The sequence below is a fragment of the Crocodylus siamensis genome, chromosome 2 (genome assembly GCF_052110815.1).
Source record: "Crocodylus siamensis isolate JL-2025a chromosome 2, ASM5211081v1, whole genome shotgun sequence".
Lineage (NCBI taxonomy): Eukaryota > Metazoa > Chordata > Crocodylia > Crocodylidae > Crocodylus > Crocodylus siamensis.
In genome coordinates, this window is record NC_143396.1 from 123,398,876 (window position 1) to 123,412,632 (window position 13,757).

Genomic DNA, 13,757 nt, shown 5'->3' on the forward strand with positions numbered 1-13,757 from the left:
TGATGAATCTTACCATAATGGGGATGGCAACTACAGCAACATGTGCCACAGACAATGGGCGAGGAGCACAGATCCACACAGGAGACCATATTTTAGTGTAAATCACTCCCACAACTCACCACACCAAGCAGCTGACTGTGGGCTTTCACCCCTCCGATCGCATAAAAGCATTGGCGATGCGTTGTAAGGGGTGCATGAGATTGGCAGTGCACCCCCTGAGAGACTGCCACTTCTCCACCCCGGGACACTGCTGGTGGTCACTGGTAGGTGCTCACAGTGCCCTCACTGCCAACACTGCCCTGGCTGCCTGCAGGACCTCTCCACTGCCACCACTTTGCCCCCCACCCCCCCGCCTCCAGAGGCACGCATCATTCATGCATAAAAGAGTGAATTTACCTTGCATATAATTAATTTTGGGTATAAAAAGGGTCATTGCATAAGAGCAAATTCGCACATACAGAATCTACAGACAGCGAGGGAAACCGGTGTATGTGCCTCAGTCGGTGAGGCTGTAGGGCACGATCTGCCCCACTCCTGTCCGACTTCTGGGTATATATCAGCATACATATATCTTACTCAGTGACTATGTAAAGAGCAATTCGCCCCTGCCCGTCTGTCTAGATAGGCACACCCTCAGTCAGAGAACCTGTAAGGCGCAACTCTTCCCTGTCTCCTGCCTGCCCTGAGGGTACATATCAGCGCGCACAGGCGCATCTTCCTGAGCGCCCCAAGCGCATCCCTGCCCTGCCTCAGCCCGACGGCTCCCTCCGACACGCCCTGCGTCCGGGAGCCCTTCCCGCCTCGCCCCGCCCGGGCTCCGGGGCTGCTCTTCCCCTCCCCCGCGGAGGCTCCGGCCCGCTCCGGGCTCTTGCCTGCCCCGGCGCAGCGCGGGCCGCTCTCTGCAGCCACGCGGCTCCTCCCGCCGCCCCGCGCAGGGATGTGGCGGCCGGCCGCTCCCGCCGCCCCGCGCAAACTTACCAGCGGCGCAGGCTGACGGCGGCTCCCCTGCGCAGCGCGGGCCGGCCCCGCCCGCAGCGCCCGCCCCAGCGCGGGCAGCATGGCCGGCCGCGGCCCCGGCCCCGGCCCCCTCTGCCTGGCCGCTGCGATTCCGGCTGCTTCCCCCGAAGGAAGCGGCGGCCGGGCGGCTGCGGCGGGGAGGAGCGGCGGGCTGCGCCGCCCCCTGCCCCCTCCTTCCCGGCCCGGAGCTGGCGTCCCACGCCCTGCCTCGGGCGCCAGAAGCGCGCTCACACTGTACGCGCTGGCAGCCAGGCTTCATGCACACATTTTATTATTATTATATTTCATGTTCCAAGTCAAGTCTCCCAAATCAGTTCCAAATCGTGTCAGCTGAGCAGGACTCTGTCGTTCCAAAAACCACATCCACGGAGCAGGCAGGACTTCAGCTACTTCCAAATCCATCGGCAAGCGTCCTGCCTGCAGCCCCAAGCCTGCACGTCTTGGGGTTTGGATGCCCCCACCAAGTATCTACTTGGACTGAGCCTAAAAGGCTGACGAGCAACACACACACACACACACACACTCAGGTAGCCAGGCTTCCCCTGCTCACACTGGCCACACACACACGGACAGTAGGACACTACTGGATTGTAATAGATCTCCTTGTGAATGAATAGGGCCAGGCCTCTCGGCCAGCTGCCACCAACTAGCCCCACCCCCCCTTTCCCCTCGTGCCACTCCCATCCCCAGAGGTGGATCCAGGATCTGGGAAAGGGGGGTGCTGGAGTGGCTGCCTCCTGCTCCCAGCCTCCCCTTAGGCCCCAACCCACCCATGCAGGGAGGAGTCTCTGGGGACTCTTTCCAAAGCTTGGAAAGACTTTTTCCACCTTCCCTTCAACTTGGAGGCACCTCTTCCATCTCCACTGCTTTCCCAGCTGTGCCAGAAGCAAGAAAGCTTCAGAGCTGCTCTTGCCCACTGCAGCTGGGCTTCATTGGGAACAGGGGCAGCAGCAATGAGGAGAGGCGGCAGGTGCCTAGTGCCCACAGGAGCAGTGGGAAGTTGCTGCCCCTGCCTGAGCCCTGCTGGAAGGGGAAGGAGCAGCTCTAAAGATTCCCCAGTCCCAGGACAGCGGGGAAAGCAGCTGGAGCAGGTAGGGGACAGAAGAAGGAGGAAAAGGAGTTGGTTTCCTTGGTTTTGCCTCTGAGCATGGAGGAAAAAGCGGGGGTGGGAATTCTCATCCTCTTCGGGAACTTTTTAAAAGTCTCCAGAGGCTCCAGGTACATGACTGCACCCCGTTCTGAATCCACCCTGCCCCATCTGCTGCTTTGCTTTCTGCTCCCTGCCCTATCTGCCACTGTGGTGCCTGTCCCCTCCCTGATCTGATGCATGACACACAGTCTGCCTTGTTTTACATGTCCTGCAGGTTGGCGTCCCCTGTTTTAGACAGAACTGTAGAGAAGTCAGGCTGGAGAGACCTCCAGAGGTCATCTAGTGCAACCCCCTGCCTGAGGCAGAATTATCCCTACCTAAACCATTCTATATAATTAATAATCTAAACCAGGGGTGGGCAAGATGTGGCCTGGGGGCCAGATGCAGCCCATTAGGTTATTCTATCCAGCCCACAGGGCCTCTAAAAATTTTAGGAAATTAATATTTATCTGCCCTGGGCTGCCCATCATGCAGCCCTCAATGGCTTGCCAAAACTCAGTAAGCGGCCCTCTGTCCAAAATACTTGCCCGCCTCTGATCTAAACCCTTTGTGAAACTACCATCAACCCTGACAACACAAGATGTACAACCATCACCTACAACAGGCAAAGCAAGGGAATCACAACAGCCCACATCCCGCTTCTATAAAATCAGGACCTGTTAATGTATGCTGAGAGATCCCCAGTAGAGGGCCGGGCCCCTGCTGCAAGGGAAAGCAAAACACCCCATAATCCATACCAATCTGACCACGTTGGGGTAAAATTCCTTCTTGACCCCAAATATGGTGGTCACTGAACCCATAGAAAGGCAAGACTTTCTAGCCACAAACCTTTGTCTTTAGGTCCCAGTAGGACCACTGGTACACTACAGTCAAAATCCCCAGGTTTGCTTGCAGCCAACACCCAATACCTATGAGGAAGGCTTAAAAACACACTGATCCATGTAGCAGAAAGGGGGCAACCAGCAAAGCCCAGAAGCACAGGAAATACCCATGGTAGAATCTAGGCATAGCTACTACGCCTGTATATCATAATTTTTATATCAGTTCAGAATTGTAAAACTTCTATCTTAATCATAAGTAAAACAGACTTTTGTTTTGCCTACATGGTTAGAGTTCAACACAAATAACTCTTGTGGATTAACAATTTCAGTACTGTAACTGTTTCATGGACATGAATTAGGTTCTTTTGGGTCTCCAGCCCCTAATGAAAAAGTAAGAGATTTTAATTCATTATACTTGAGAAGCGAAACAAAGCCATCTGTATTCCTATAAGGCCATCTTTTCCTGTTTGTCCTGCTGCACCTGACTTCATTTTTCTCCAAGATCTCAAAAGTAAATAATGTTCTGGGCACTTGAGACACCTAAAAAGGAACAAGATTTTTAAGGCAGGCAACTCAAAGTTATGAGTTCCTTTTCCAAATTTTGGCCAGTATCTGGTCAGTAGCAACATTATAGTGCCACTGCTTCAGTTTGTCCTTCAACAAACACCTCGCTGTCACCAGATGATGCAGATGTATATTTGCATCAGTCTGACAGCACAAAAATGACCCTTCTGACATTTTTTTTTCTTGAGGGCAAAATTAGTTGCATAACTAAATCTAATATTTAGCTACTTCTTATGGCATGTCTTACTTAATATGCTCAACTATTGATTCCATAAAGACAAAAATAATTTCTGTGCAACCAGCTTTTAGTACTGCTTCCAGCTGTGGTACCCTGCCATATCCCCAACCTCCGCTGATGATAAAAACACTTGCGTTTTCACTTTTTCCACTGAAGGAGTAAAATCAAAGAAATTACACACAAGCGGACCTCAGAAAGAAGGTAAAGAGAGGACATGGTACAAGTTTATGAAACAATTAACATCATGCAGAAGGTAGATTGGGAACTTTTGTCACTTCTGCCTGAAACCAGAGGACACTCAATAAAATTCAAAACCAGAGAGGAAAATGTTTTTTCTTAGCTTTCTCATGTAATTATACTGTGGAATGAATTGCTACAGGAAGTCATGAAAGCCAAGAACTTAGAAAGATTTGTATAAGGAATAACCGTATCCAGTTGTTATAATTAACAAAAATTTGAAGGGATATTAAATCTGAGGCCTTGGGGATTAAAGCTGATCTCTGTCAAGAGATGAGAGGGACACCTCGTGTTTATTGTGGAGTTTGATTCAGCCACTATCAAAGACTAGCTCTACTAGACTATCTATCAAACTTGGGTTTGATCCAGTATGGCAATTGCTATAGGTCTACAGCACCCTTTGGTAACCTTGCCGTGATCTGACTAGTGGTTACAAAGCTTACAAATCCATCTTTAGTGCTCTTATTTTTTTCCAGTGCCTCTCATAATTGTAGATATTCCTTATGCAGAACCAATCTATAACAACACTGTGGACAGTTCCGGTTGAAAATGCATTTTCATTCCACATATTTATCTCAGTGCACTTAAGCTTTCTAAAAAAAAATCTCTTTGAGGTTGACATTTCTTATAGTCCATTTAATAAAATTCTATTCAAAATAGCAGACAGTGAAAAAAATTTTTTTTCTTCAGATTTTGGGTGAGGGGATATAGGGAAAAGGTCCCAAACTCAACTTCTTATTTTGAACTTCAAACATACTTTATATCACACCAAAATTTGCTAGGCACTTTAAGGTAGCATTGTCATAGGCAATGTTATAAACATGTAGCTCGACCAATAAGGTCCCGACTCTACTGACCAAGGTGCAAACAACATACTTGAGTCAATGGAATTGCTTGTACACGTAAAGTCATTACTGTAAGTATCTGCAGGACTGGAAATTTAAAGAAAGAATAAAGTCTATTTCTCCAAAAGCTTTATTGTAAGGCCCCAAACCTACACAAAATCTATGCCAAGGCTTAACATACTGCACTGAAAAGACCCCTGCTAAAGTCAAATGGCAAATATACTAGTAAGGAGACAATAGCAAACACTACACCTCATACCAGCTGCAGAATCTGGAATGGCTTACTCACTGTATAGACAAAGAATAGTGGGGAGAGAATGCTTGGCTTTGCTTAGTAATAATTTACTTTTAGTACATTCCTGCTGAAAAGAGGACTTAAATTGACATATTGTATATTGGTAGCTAAATTAATACAGTACTAAAAGGATTAAATTGTGTCTATGCCAGACCCTTCTCATACTGGACCCCTCCCTCCCACTGCTTCTCCATAAATACTTTGCTGAAAGAGCTTCTCTTATTGAAGAATCCCATGCTGTTATAGAAACATTAACCAAGCCACACAGTATCTCTGAAGGAGACAGATATTTTACCCACGATACAAATATTTAAACAGAAGCACAGTGGTATTGACTTGCCGTTACATAAATGGCACAGAAGGAAACAGAATACAGACATTACATTTTGTATTTTAACTGGAAACCATCTTTTCCCTCTTGATTCTACCTGTAACTTGTTTGAATGAAAAAAAATTATTGGATTAAATATGCGATGTTATGTTCCTTGTTAGTGCTCCTGTCATAGGGGTCAGCCAACATTTGGAAATAGAGTAGCATATGATTCTGCAAACCAAGGAAGGTGGCTTTAAGAAGAAATACTTCTTAAAGTGTTACAAGTTGACCGTATAAATAAGTCAACCACACATTTTGTATTCAATATTAAGGGCAAAATTTATTTTTTTCAAAAAACTACAGATAAAGTCCTTCACCTGCTATTGCCCCTTAAAAAAATACCCCAGGAGAATCAACTAATCAAGGAAAGGATCCAAAGGTTTAAATGCACTAAAAGTACTAAAATAAGAACTTCAACAATAAAACTTTGATTTGACATTTTTATTACTCACACAGAAATGTTGCACACACAGAAGTCAAGATGGTAGGAGGCCGAATTACAGGTTGACCTTTTATGTATAAGTTGAGTAAAACTGTTATGGTTCTTTTGAAAGGAAAAAAAAAAAAGGTAAATTTAAGAGCAGAACCATCCAGTATGTAAGAGACATATTGAGTCAACTGCCACCAAAAAATAGCACAATGGACTACTATCATCTCTAGATGATACTACTAGATTCTAGGCTGTTTGGAGAAGTTGTACTCACTCTTTGACCCATTCCTTAAAGGTCCCCAAAATCCTTAAATCTCATGCAGGTTGGAGTGTCTTTTAAAAGGCATTACTACTGGAGAAGACTCTGCTAAGAAATTTGAGAGAAACACTAATAAAGATTCTAAAAGAAATGACTATTGCTATTAGTTCTCAAAACCTGGAAAGAGTAAGGCAACAAAGGGCCTGGAAATGGAAGAGGAAACCAGAGAAATTTAATGGTTGGAGAACTCTACTGGAAAAATTGACAGCAGCTGGATTATTTTGCTTGTATTGCCTTTGTAGAATTGTAATCCTTGTGTCTATCACTAATCACATGTGAGAACTGGCCTACTACCACAGTGAATCTGACATTTTATTACATGAAAAATAACTATCAGCAAGTCTAAGTCTCAAAAAATGATTTAAAATTTCACTTAATTGTGATATCCCTAAACATGCTCTTCACATTTCTCTGTACCCCAAAGACAGGGCAACACAAGTATAGTTGGGGACTGTAGCCTATATCTCATTTTACATGTAACCCTAGGCTCCTGAAAGGTCTGTTAAGCCCAGAGGCTTCTGGGAAACCTGCCTTCTGCTGCCGTTGCAAAAGCAGTAACCTTCAAGTAACCCTTTTAGAAATATAAGAATAGCCATCGATCACAAAGACTAACTGTCAACTGTAGGATAACAAGTTTAACAGTAGAGCTTAAATCAGCATTATGTATAGATTGACCAGAACAGGATACGCCTGGACTGGCCACAATGGGGTGGGGAGAAACATATAAATGAATGAGAGAAGCATGTGAGAAAAACATGGTTAAGGTCATGCTGCTGCAGAAGCTGACAGCAGGGGAAGGGGGCTTTTGAGTTCTAAAATAAGAAGTAAAAAATTAATGGAAGAAAAAATCAAGTTGGGCCAACATAGTCTGGATAAAGAAAGAAGGTATACAAAGAGGAAGCTGTTTGCAGTGCAGTGGGAACCAACTGGGATCAAAGGCATTGATCAACCACAGACGAGGACAAAAATCCCCCTTGCCTGACAACTTAGCCTAGCCAGCAACATTGCCAAGCAAAGACTACTCACCCTAAAAGTAAATCTTATCATGTTGTTTTACTTTGTTCAATCTGTCAATAAATCAATGTATCCAATATGGCTGGAATGGTCTGAGGTCTTATTTATTATCACTGACCCACTCACCTCAAATCCACCTGCAGTTTAGGTGTAACAGAATAAATGTTAGTGGGCATACATGAGACACTGCACATAAGATTAACTGTACTGTGCATTAGCAGAGTGGGCAACACCTGTTCTAATGCGCTAATGCACAGATTTAGTCTAATGAGTAGTAGCATCACAACCGCCCCCTGCCATTAATCTGTGCTAATTTACGGTAGCACCGATTACAACACATTTAGTACCTGTCAATGCAGGTACTAAATGTAATGCTCCATAATTATGGCGCATTAATGAACATATGACATACCCAGTAGGTACCTACTTTTCTGAATTACAGGGACTGCCAAAAATGGCTTGACACTGACATTTAATGCCCTAAAATTATTAGATGTGTTTTCAAGAGCAGCTTGATTTCTGAGTGCTCTTAATGTATAAGAAACGGACATAATTGCAGGATTGAACATAGCCTGAAATGGAAGAATTAAGACTACAGTATATTTAGGGTTTAACTATTATGATTCTGAATCACTGAGGTATATATTAACTACATATTGCTTTAGTTACCAAGAAAATAATATACTTATAAATATAGATAACAGAGTTCTTCTTTTAAAGAGTTAAAGGTAAACCAAAAACTCAGTAAAGACTCAGTTACTTTTTAAAACCAGCAAACTTAGTGCCTTGGGTCATATAATAAACAAATCAGGGACTGTCTTATTAATGGAGGAGGAATTATGTTTATGGATTACTTTGACATCTGAACATTTGTATTAATAATAAAAAAGAAAAGCTTTAAGAGAAGCAGATTCAACTAGCTGCAAAGCTATATTCTAGGGTTAGCGGACTTCTAATATCCCAAAGATTTTAAGGTAGAATTGGGTTTAAAATAATCCTTCAGGGTTATCAGCATCTTACCTTGAATTATTTGACCTTGACAGAACTCCTTGTACAATGCTGTTATAAACCAGAATATCATCTAGTAAAGGAAAAGTTCTGAAAAATCTGCTCCTCAGCCTAGAAAATAGTCAAGGATGGCAATCTCAGTATTTAAAAGTGTTAAATTTTACCTTGCTCCCCTTTCCTCTGAAAAAGACCTATTACACACTGGGGTTAAGAGACATGAATAATTGCTAGCAGTGCTTGAAACCTTTAGGAATGCCTACATATTTCTGAATTGTCCTCAGGTGAAAGTGTATTAGTAAAATACACTCCTAATTGTTTACAGGTGAACATGGAAACACAGTCCTGCCTTCTGAGTGCCCTGCACAATTAACAAAGAAAGATTTCATGTGGCTCCTGCTTATTCATCACTGAGAAGGTATTACAAATTTTATATATTTGAATTGATAGTGGTCCTCTCAAATGTGGGTCTTAGATGAATCTTTTTGAGCTAGTGTGAAAGCAAGCAGTGATTTTTATTTGGGATCTTTTTTTTTAAATACTGAAAGCCAAATTTAACACAGAACATACATCCTTATTTTCCCCCATATATACTTTTGTTTTTCCTACCCCTTTCTTGTCTCTTATTCTGTCTTCACTGTAGTTGCCTACACTTCAACCATATAATTACTGTGTAATTACATATAATGGCTGTGCTATCCTTCTTCAAGGGTAGATGGAACACTCTATACAGTGTACCTTCTAAAGTCTTTATTGGTGTCATTTTGGAGGGATGAGGCTGTACTGAATGCAAACCTTTATTTAAAAAATCCTTTGGAGTTCAAAAGACACTAAATCAACTGTAAGCTTCCTTTCTGTATTTCTTATATCACAGCCAACAGCCCTATAGATTTAATTTCTATTGCATTGTGATCAGCTAACATTAAACAAAAAGTTAGTCATTTCAGCCCCATTAAAGTATCTTCAAATATGCTTCAACAATTTGTGGAACCACTGTATTATCAGAACAGCAATTGTAGTGCAGGTACACTGCAGGTCTTCTAATTATAATAGTCCAGATCATTGTAAAGCTAAGGGAAAGCCAGTGTGTCTGCTGTGGTAAGTCTGAATGCATCCAGATGTGATATAATACTAATGAAGTATAACTTAGAGGAATACTGTTAGGGAGAAATTGGAAATTCAAAAGAATCAACCCTTCCTTATGTTTATCTATATAAATATATATAAAACATGTCTTTGGGCTACTGCCTACACTCAGAAGTATTCAAGCACTTACTTATTTTGAATCCAAATAAGAAGCTTTCTCAGCTAAGCTAAATAGACAAAGAAAGGAAAAACTGGGACCAGACAGCAATAGATGCTTGTTTTATCATTTTGTTGAAACAGACTCATAGCATACAATGAACTGTCAGCATTCATTCTTTCACAGTGTCCATATATTGCTTCAGCAGTACACTGTAGTTTTGCTACAAAACCACAAATCTAGATTGTAGCTTAAAAAAAAATTATTGCTTTGCTACAGTAAATTTCCCACAGAAAGTTTATGACACTAAAGCCTACATTCTTCCCCATACCTACTTTAGAGCAAATGTTTACATGTTCAAATATAACATTTAGTTGTCAAAAGGGAAATTTTATCTTCTATGGATCAAGTATAGATTAGCCAATCAGTTTTGTACAAAAAAATGTCTACCCTCCTTGTGTTTATGCTACCATTTTGCTAATAACCATAAACACACCTCAGTAAATGAATGAGGTATCTCACTATTACTCATTCCTCAGCAAACCAGTTCCAGTTCTAGCACAGATCGGCCAGAGTTACAGTTGTACTATTACAAATGCCTTTGCTGCTATGGGAATAGCCACCACTAGTGGCAGCAGTAAAGAGAACAGTTCTTTTTATCCCTGCCATACACACCACACTCCCACAGGTGGTGAGAGGCTTTGGCTGCTGCTTTTTAGCAGCTGCCAGTTGATCACTGACAGCCTGCTTGCTTCACACTCCTCTGAGTATAGGGAGAGAAGGGGGTAAAGCAGCAGCCCCCTGATTCCCCCCTGGCTGGAGAACATGCCTTTGCCAGCATTTTAGCTAAGAGTCTCTGCATGTGTCCCTGTCCCGTACCTATTCTATTTTCGTAGTGCTACAAATGAACACTTGGTCCATTGCTATAATAGAAACATATTTCAATTTAGAATCACCCTTGTTATACAAAATCATTACTTTACTTGTTACCTGTTGTTCTTGGAGATGTATTACACATATCCATTCCACTCTTAGGTGTGTGTAGTCTCCACTGCACTGCAGTTGGGAGTGCACTGGAATTGCCACCAGGGCAGTCCTTTGACTCTACAGGTATAGCATACACTTGTGTATAATTGTATAATTCGTATGTACACAAAGGGCAGAGCTACTGTAACCATGCCTTAATTCTTTCATGCTAACCTCTTATTGATACAGATCTCAAAGCAGTAAAGAAGGAAACTTTATCAGGAAGCATATGTATGTAACACAAAACTATAAGGATTTGAAGAGACCATCTCTAAATCTAGTCACTCTTTATCAATTTGAGGATGAATTTTGATATAAGTGGAGCGGGGAGGTGGGGTGACGGAGAAGGGAAGGAATACATTAAACCCCTTCCCACTTTGTGGCTGTAACCTGTTTGAGAACATGCTTAAAACAAGCTCTGCCTTACAATAGGACCGATGTCCTTTTTTGTTTTATTTTGTGGAAACAAGTCTATGCTGGGAATCTCCATGCTTGAAGAATGAATTTGACAAAATTGTCTTTCCAAGACCAAATGTTGATCAACTGGAAATTTCTTGATGAGATTCTCTCTGAGGTTGCTATATTTGTGTAGAGTACAAAACCTTGGGAGAAATTCCATTTCTGATGCAGAAATACTGGCAGTTGATTGCTGCCAGGAACAGCCTATTGCACTTGGCAACCAGCTACAGTATTTGTAATAGTATTCTGTTTGGCCATAAATGTGTTATGCACCTGTGATGAGGTAGGAAGGCTTAGCATGCTCAAAATATCACAGAATTTCAGTATGCCTAGGTGGAGGGATGACTTTCCATTTACAGGCAGGTAGACCACCTTAAGCCAGATGCATTTGTGCTCAGGATTTTTGATTGTTAAAGGAAGCCAATGGTACTCTTTTGCAGTGTTGGTTGGGTTCTTTCACCACTGTAAATGATATTTCACAAACCTGCACACCGACATGGTTGTTAGTGTAGCTGGTCATATTTTATGCTTTAAAGTGCACCTGTTTATAGAGTCGTGAATTATAGCATTGTTTAAAATTTTATTTTATATTCAACCTAAAGTTCTGTTTTCTAAACTTTTCATTTTACTGGTGTTTGCAATATGAGCTGGCCTTGTTTCTTGCAAGCAGCTTATGACCTTGAGTTTGCTCGCACAATGTTTCTTTCCTTTTTCTATCACTGTGAGTTTTTCTAACATAACATAGTAATAGTTTTGTTACTAGCTCAAATTCACTGAACTTGGCACTAACCAGCTGAATCAGAGGGATGAAATGATTGGATATGTTAATGAAAGGTGATAAAGGAGACCAGTGGACAATGCTTAAAGACACTGGAAAAAGGCTAAATTAAGAGGTGTGCTTGTAATCAGGATGTTAAACAAAGGAATATGCTAACAGGATAAAATATGAACAATATGCTGACTGCAGAGAGACCAATCCAAAAGCAAGAAGTCATCAAAGGAGTCAAGTTAAAGAAAAGCATAAAAGGGGGAAGCAAGAAAGTTAAGCGTGGCATCGTCATTGTCATTTACATCATGAATCCAGCTTTCAACACCTGCCTGGATCATCCCAGCCAACAGTGCACCCTTTGTTTCAGGAACTGAGTGGCTATCTTTTCTGTGAGGCAAAGTAACATCTGGGATTGGGTGAGATCACCGTACTGTTTTTCTCTCTGCATATAGAAACTGCTAAGATAATACTTGTTGTACTAATAAAGTTAGACTTTGATTTTAGGACACAGTTGTCTGCGTTCATATTTCATGTTCCATTTAAGGGTTAACTGTGCTTTAACAATCCCTAAGCACTATCTGCTGATCAGTGGTGCAAACATGGTGGTAGAGGTTTCACTTCTGTAGACACTTAAGTGATATCCAACCTGCTGCTGGGGAATCAGGTAGCAGGGGTGGGGCTCCCGTTGTCACATTTCCCACTTCCTAGGGAGCCCTGCAGGTCACACTTGGCCCATGGAGTCTATGCGCTCTTTATAATTTAAAACTGCAGCCAAATGTTTTCCTGGACAATTTCTCTGATACGTATATTTTAAGCTTTGTTAACTGCACCCCTTGCCACAAAGCAGAATGTTATAACTCTTTGTATGTTATAACTCTGGATGGGAAGTGAATTGTACAAATTTAATCTTGCTTGGAAATAGTGGTGTCATTGGTGCAAGACAGTGGCAGAATGAATTTGGTATATACTTACCGTTACAGAGAAAAAAGTGTCAACATACCTTCCAATTTTAGTTACATATATTCTATTAGTATTTGTACCTGGAATATAAGACTAATGCCATTAGGCACAAAGATATCCAGTATCAACAACTGACAGTATAATGTTAATTATAGCTGGGCTAGTGGGCCACCAACAGGAAATGGCAGTGTGGGAATCAGGTTTCCAGGTCTGTTCAATCTTTTTATTCCTTTGCCACAGTTGTTACTGAGGGTATCTTATGGCAATTAATTTACTAGGAAAAGAACCAGAATAGCTATTTAATAGCTGTCAGTTCAAAGTAGGGCAAGAAGTCCTTTACAATCTTACCCAACAACAATGGTAGAGATGGCACCTTGGGGTATACGGTATCAAGAAGTCAGTTCATCTACTCCTGACCAATCCAGTTCATATTTTCAGTAATTTAAAATGTACCGAATTCAGCTTTTTTGATCACTAGGTTGGATGCTTTCCATTTTTGATTCTATGACGCACCATGTTACAAGGATGCTTGTTTCATATACAAAATTAATATGGCCAAAGACTTCTGTTTACTCACCATGAAAATATCTTCCCCCTAAAATAGTACTAGTAAACATGTAGGATACTTTGTAAAAGCTGGTTGCCCATTTGTTAGTGGGAACAAACATATTTTACAATTTGCACCCAATTCCTTCATGGTGATTTAACCCAAACTAACATAGGACGGGTACAGACATTACACTTTTTCTGGTTAGGTGGCTCGAAACCAGTCTATACCCATTACAGAAGTTCAGAGTGCATAGACTCCTATAAAAATGCTGGATCCTGATCTAAGATAGACCTAGATTGATGTGGTATCAGACTTGATTGATCTAGGTTAGACCAGCGAATTGAACTTCAGCACCAGGTCTGCTTATGAATCAAGGTTGGTTGCTATCTGCTAGCATCCCAGGTGCCTTTGTGGGCCCCTGCTAACCCACCCTCACAGGGAG

General features: G+C 42.0%; 1 protein-coding gene across 2 annotated transcripts in view; it reads right to left on the reverse strand.

Moving 5' to 3' along the window:
• Positions 1–1,154, reverse strand: part of MCUB (mitochondrial calcium uniporter dominant negative subunit beta) — a 122,574-nt gene extending 121,420 nt beyond the window's left edge. Inside the window, exon 1 of one of the 2 annotated variants that reach the window (XM_090036709.1) lies at positions 979–1,154. In XM_090036709.1, the coding sequence (XP_089892835.1) occupies positions 979–1,059 (81 nt within the window). In that variant the 5' untranslated portion in view covers positions 1,060–1,154. Of the gene's footprint in view, positions 1–872; positions 933–978 lie in introns of those variants that run through there. The other variant, XM_090036713.1, reaches the window with a different exon arrangement.
• Positions 1,155–13,757: the final 12,603 nt, after the last annotated feature.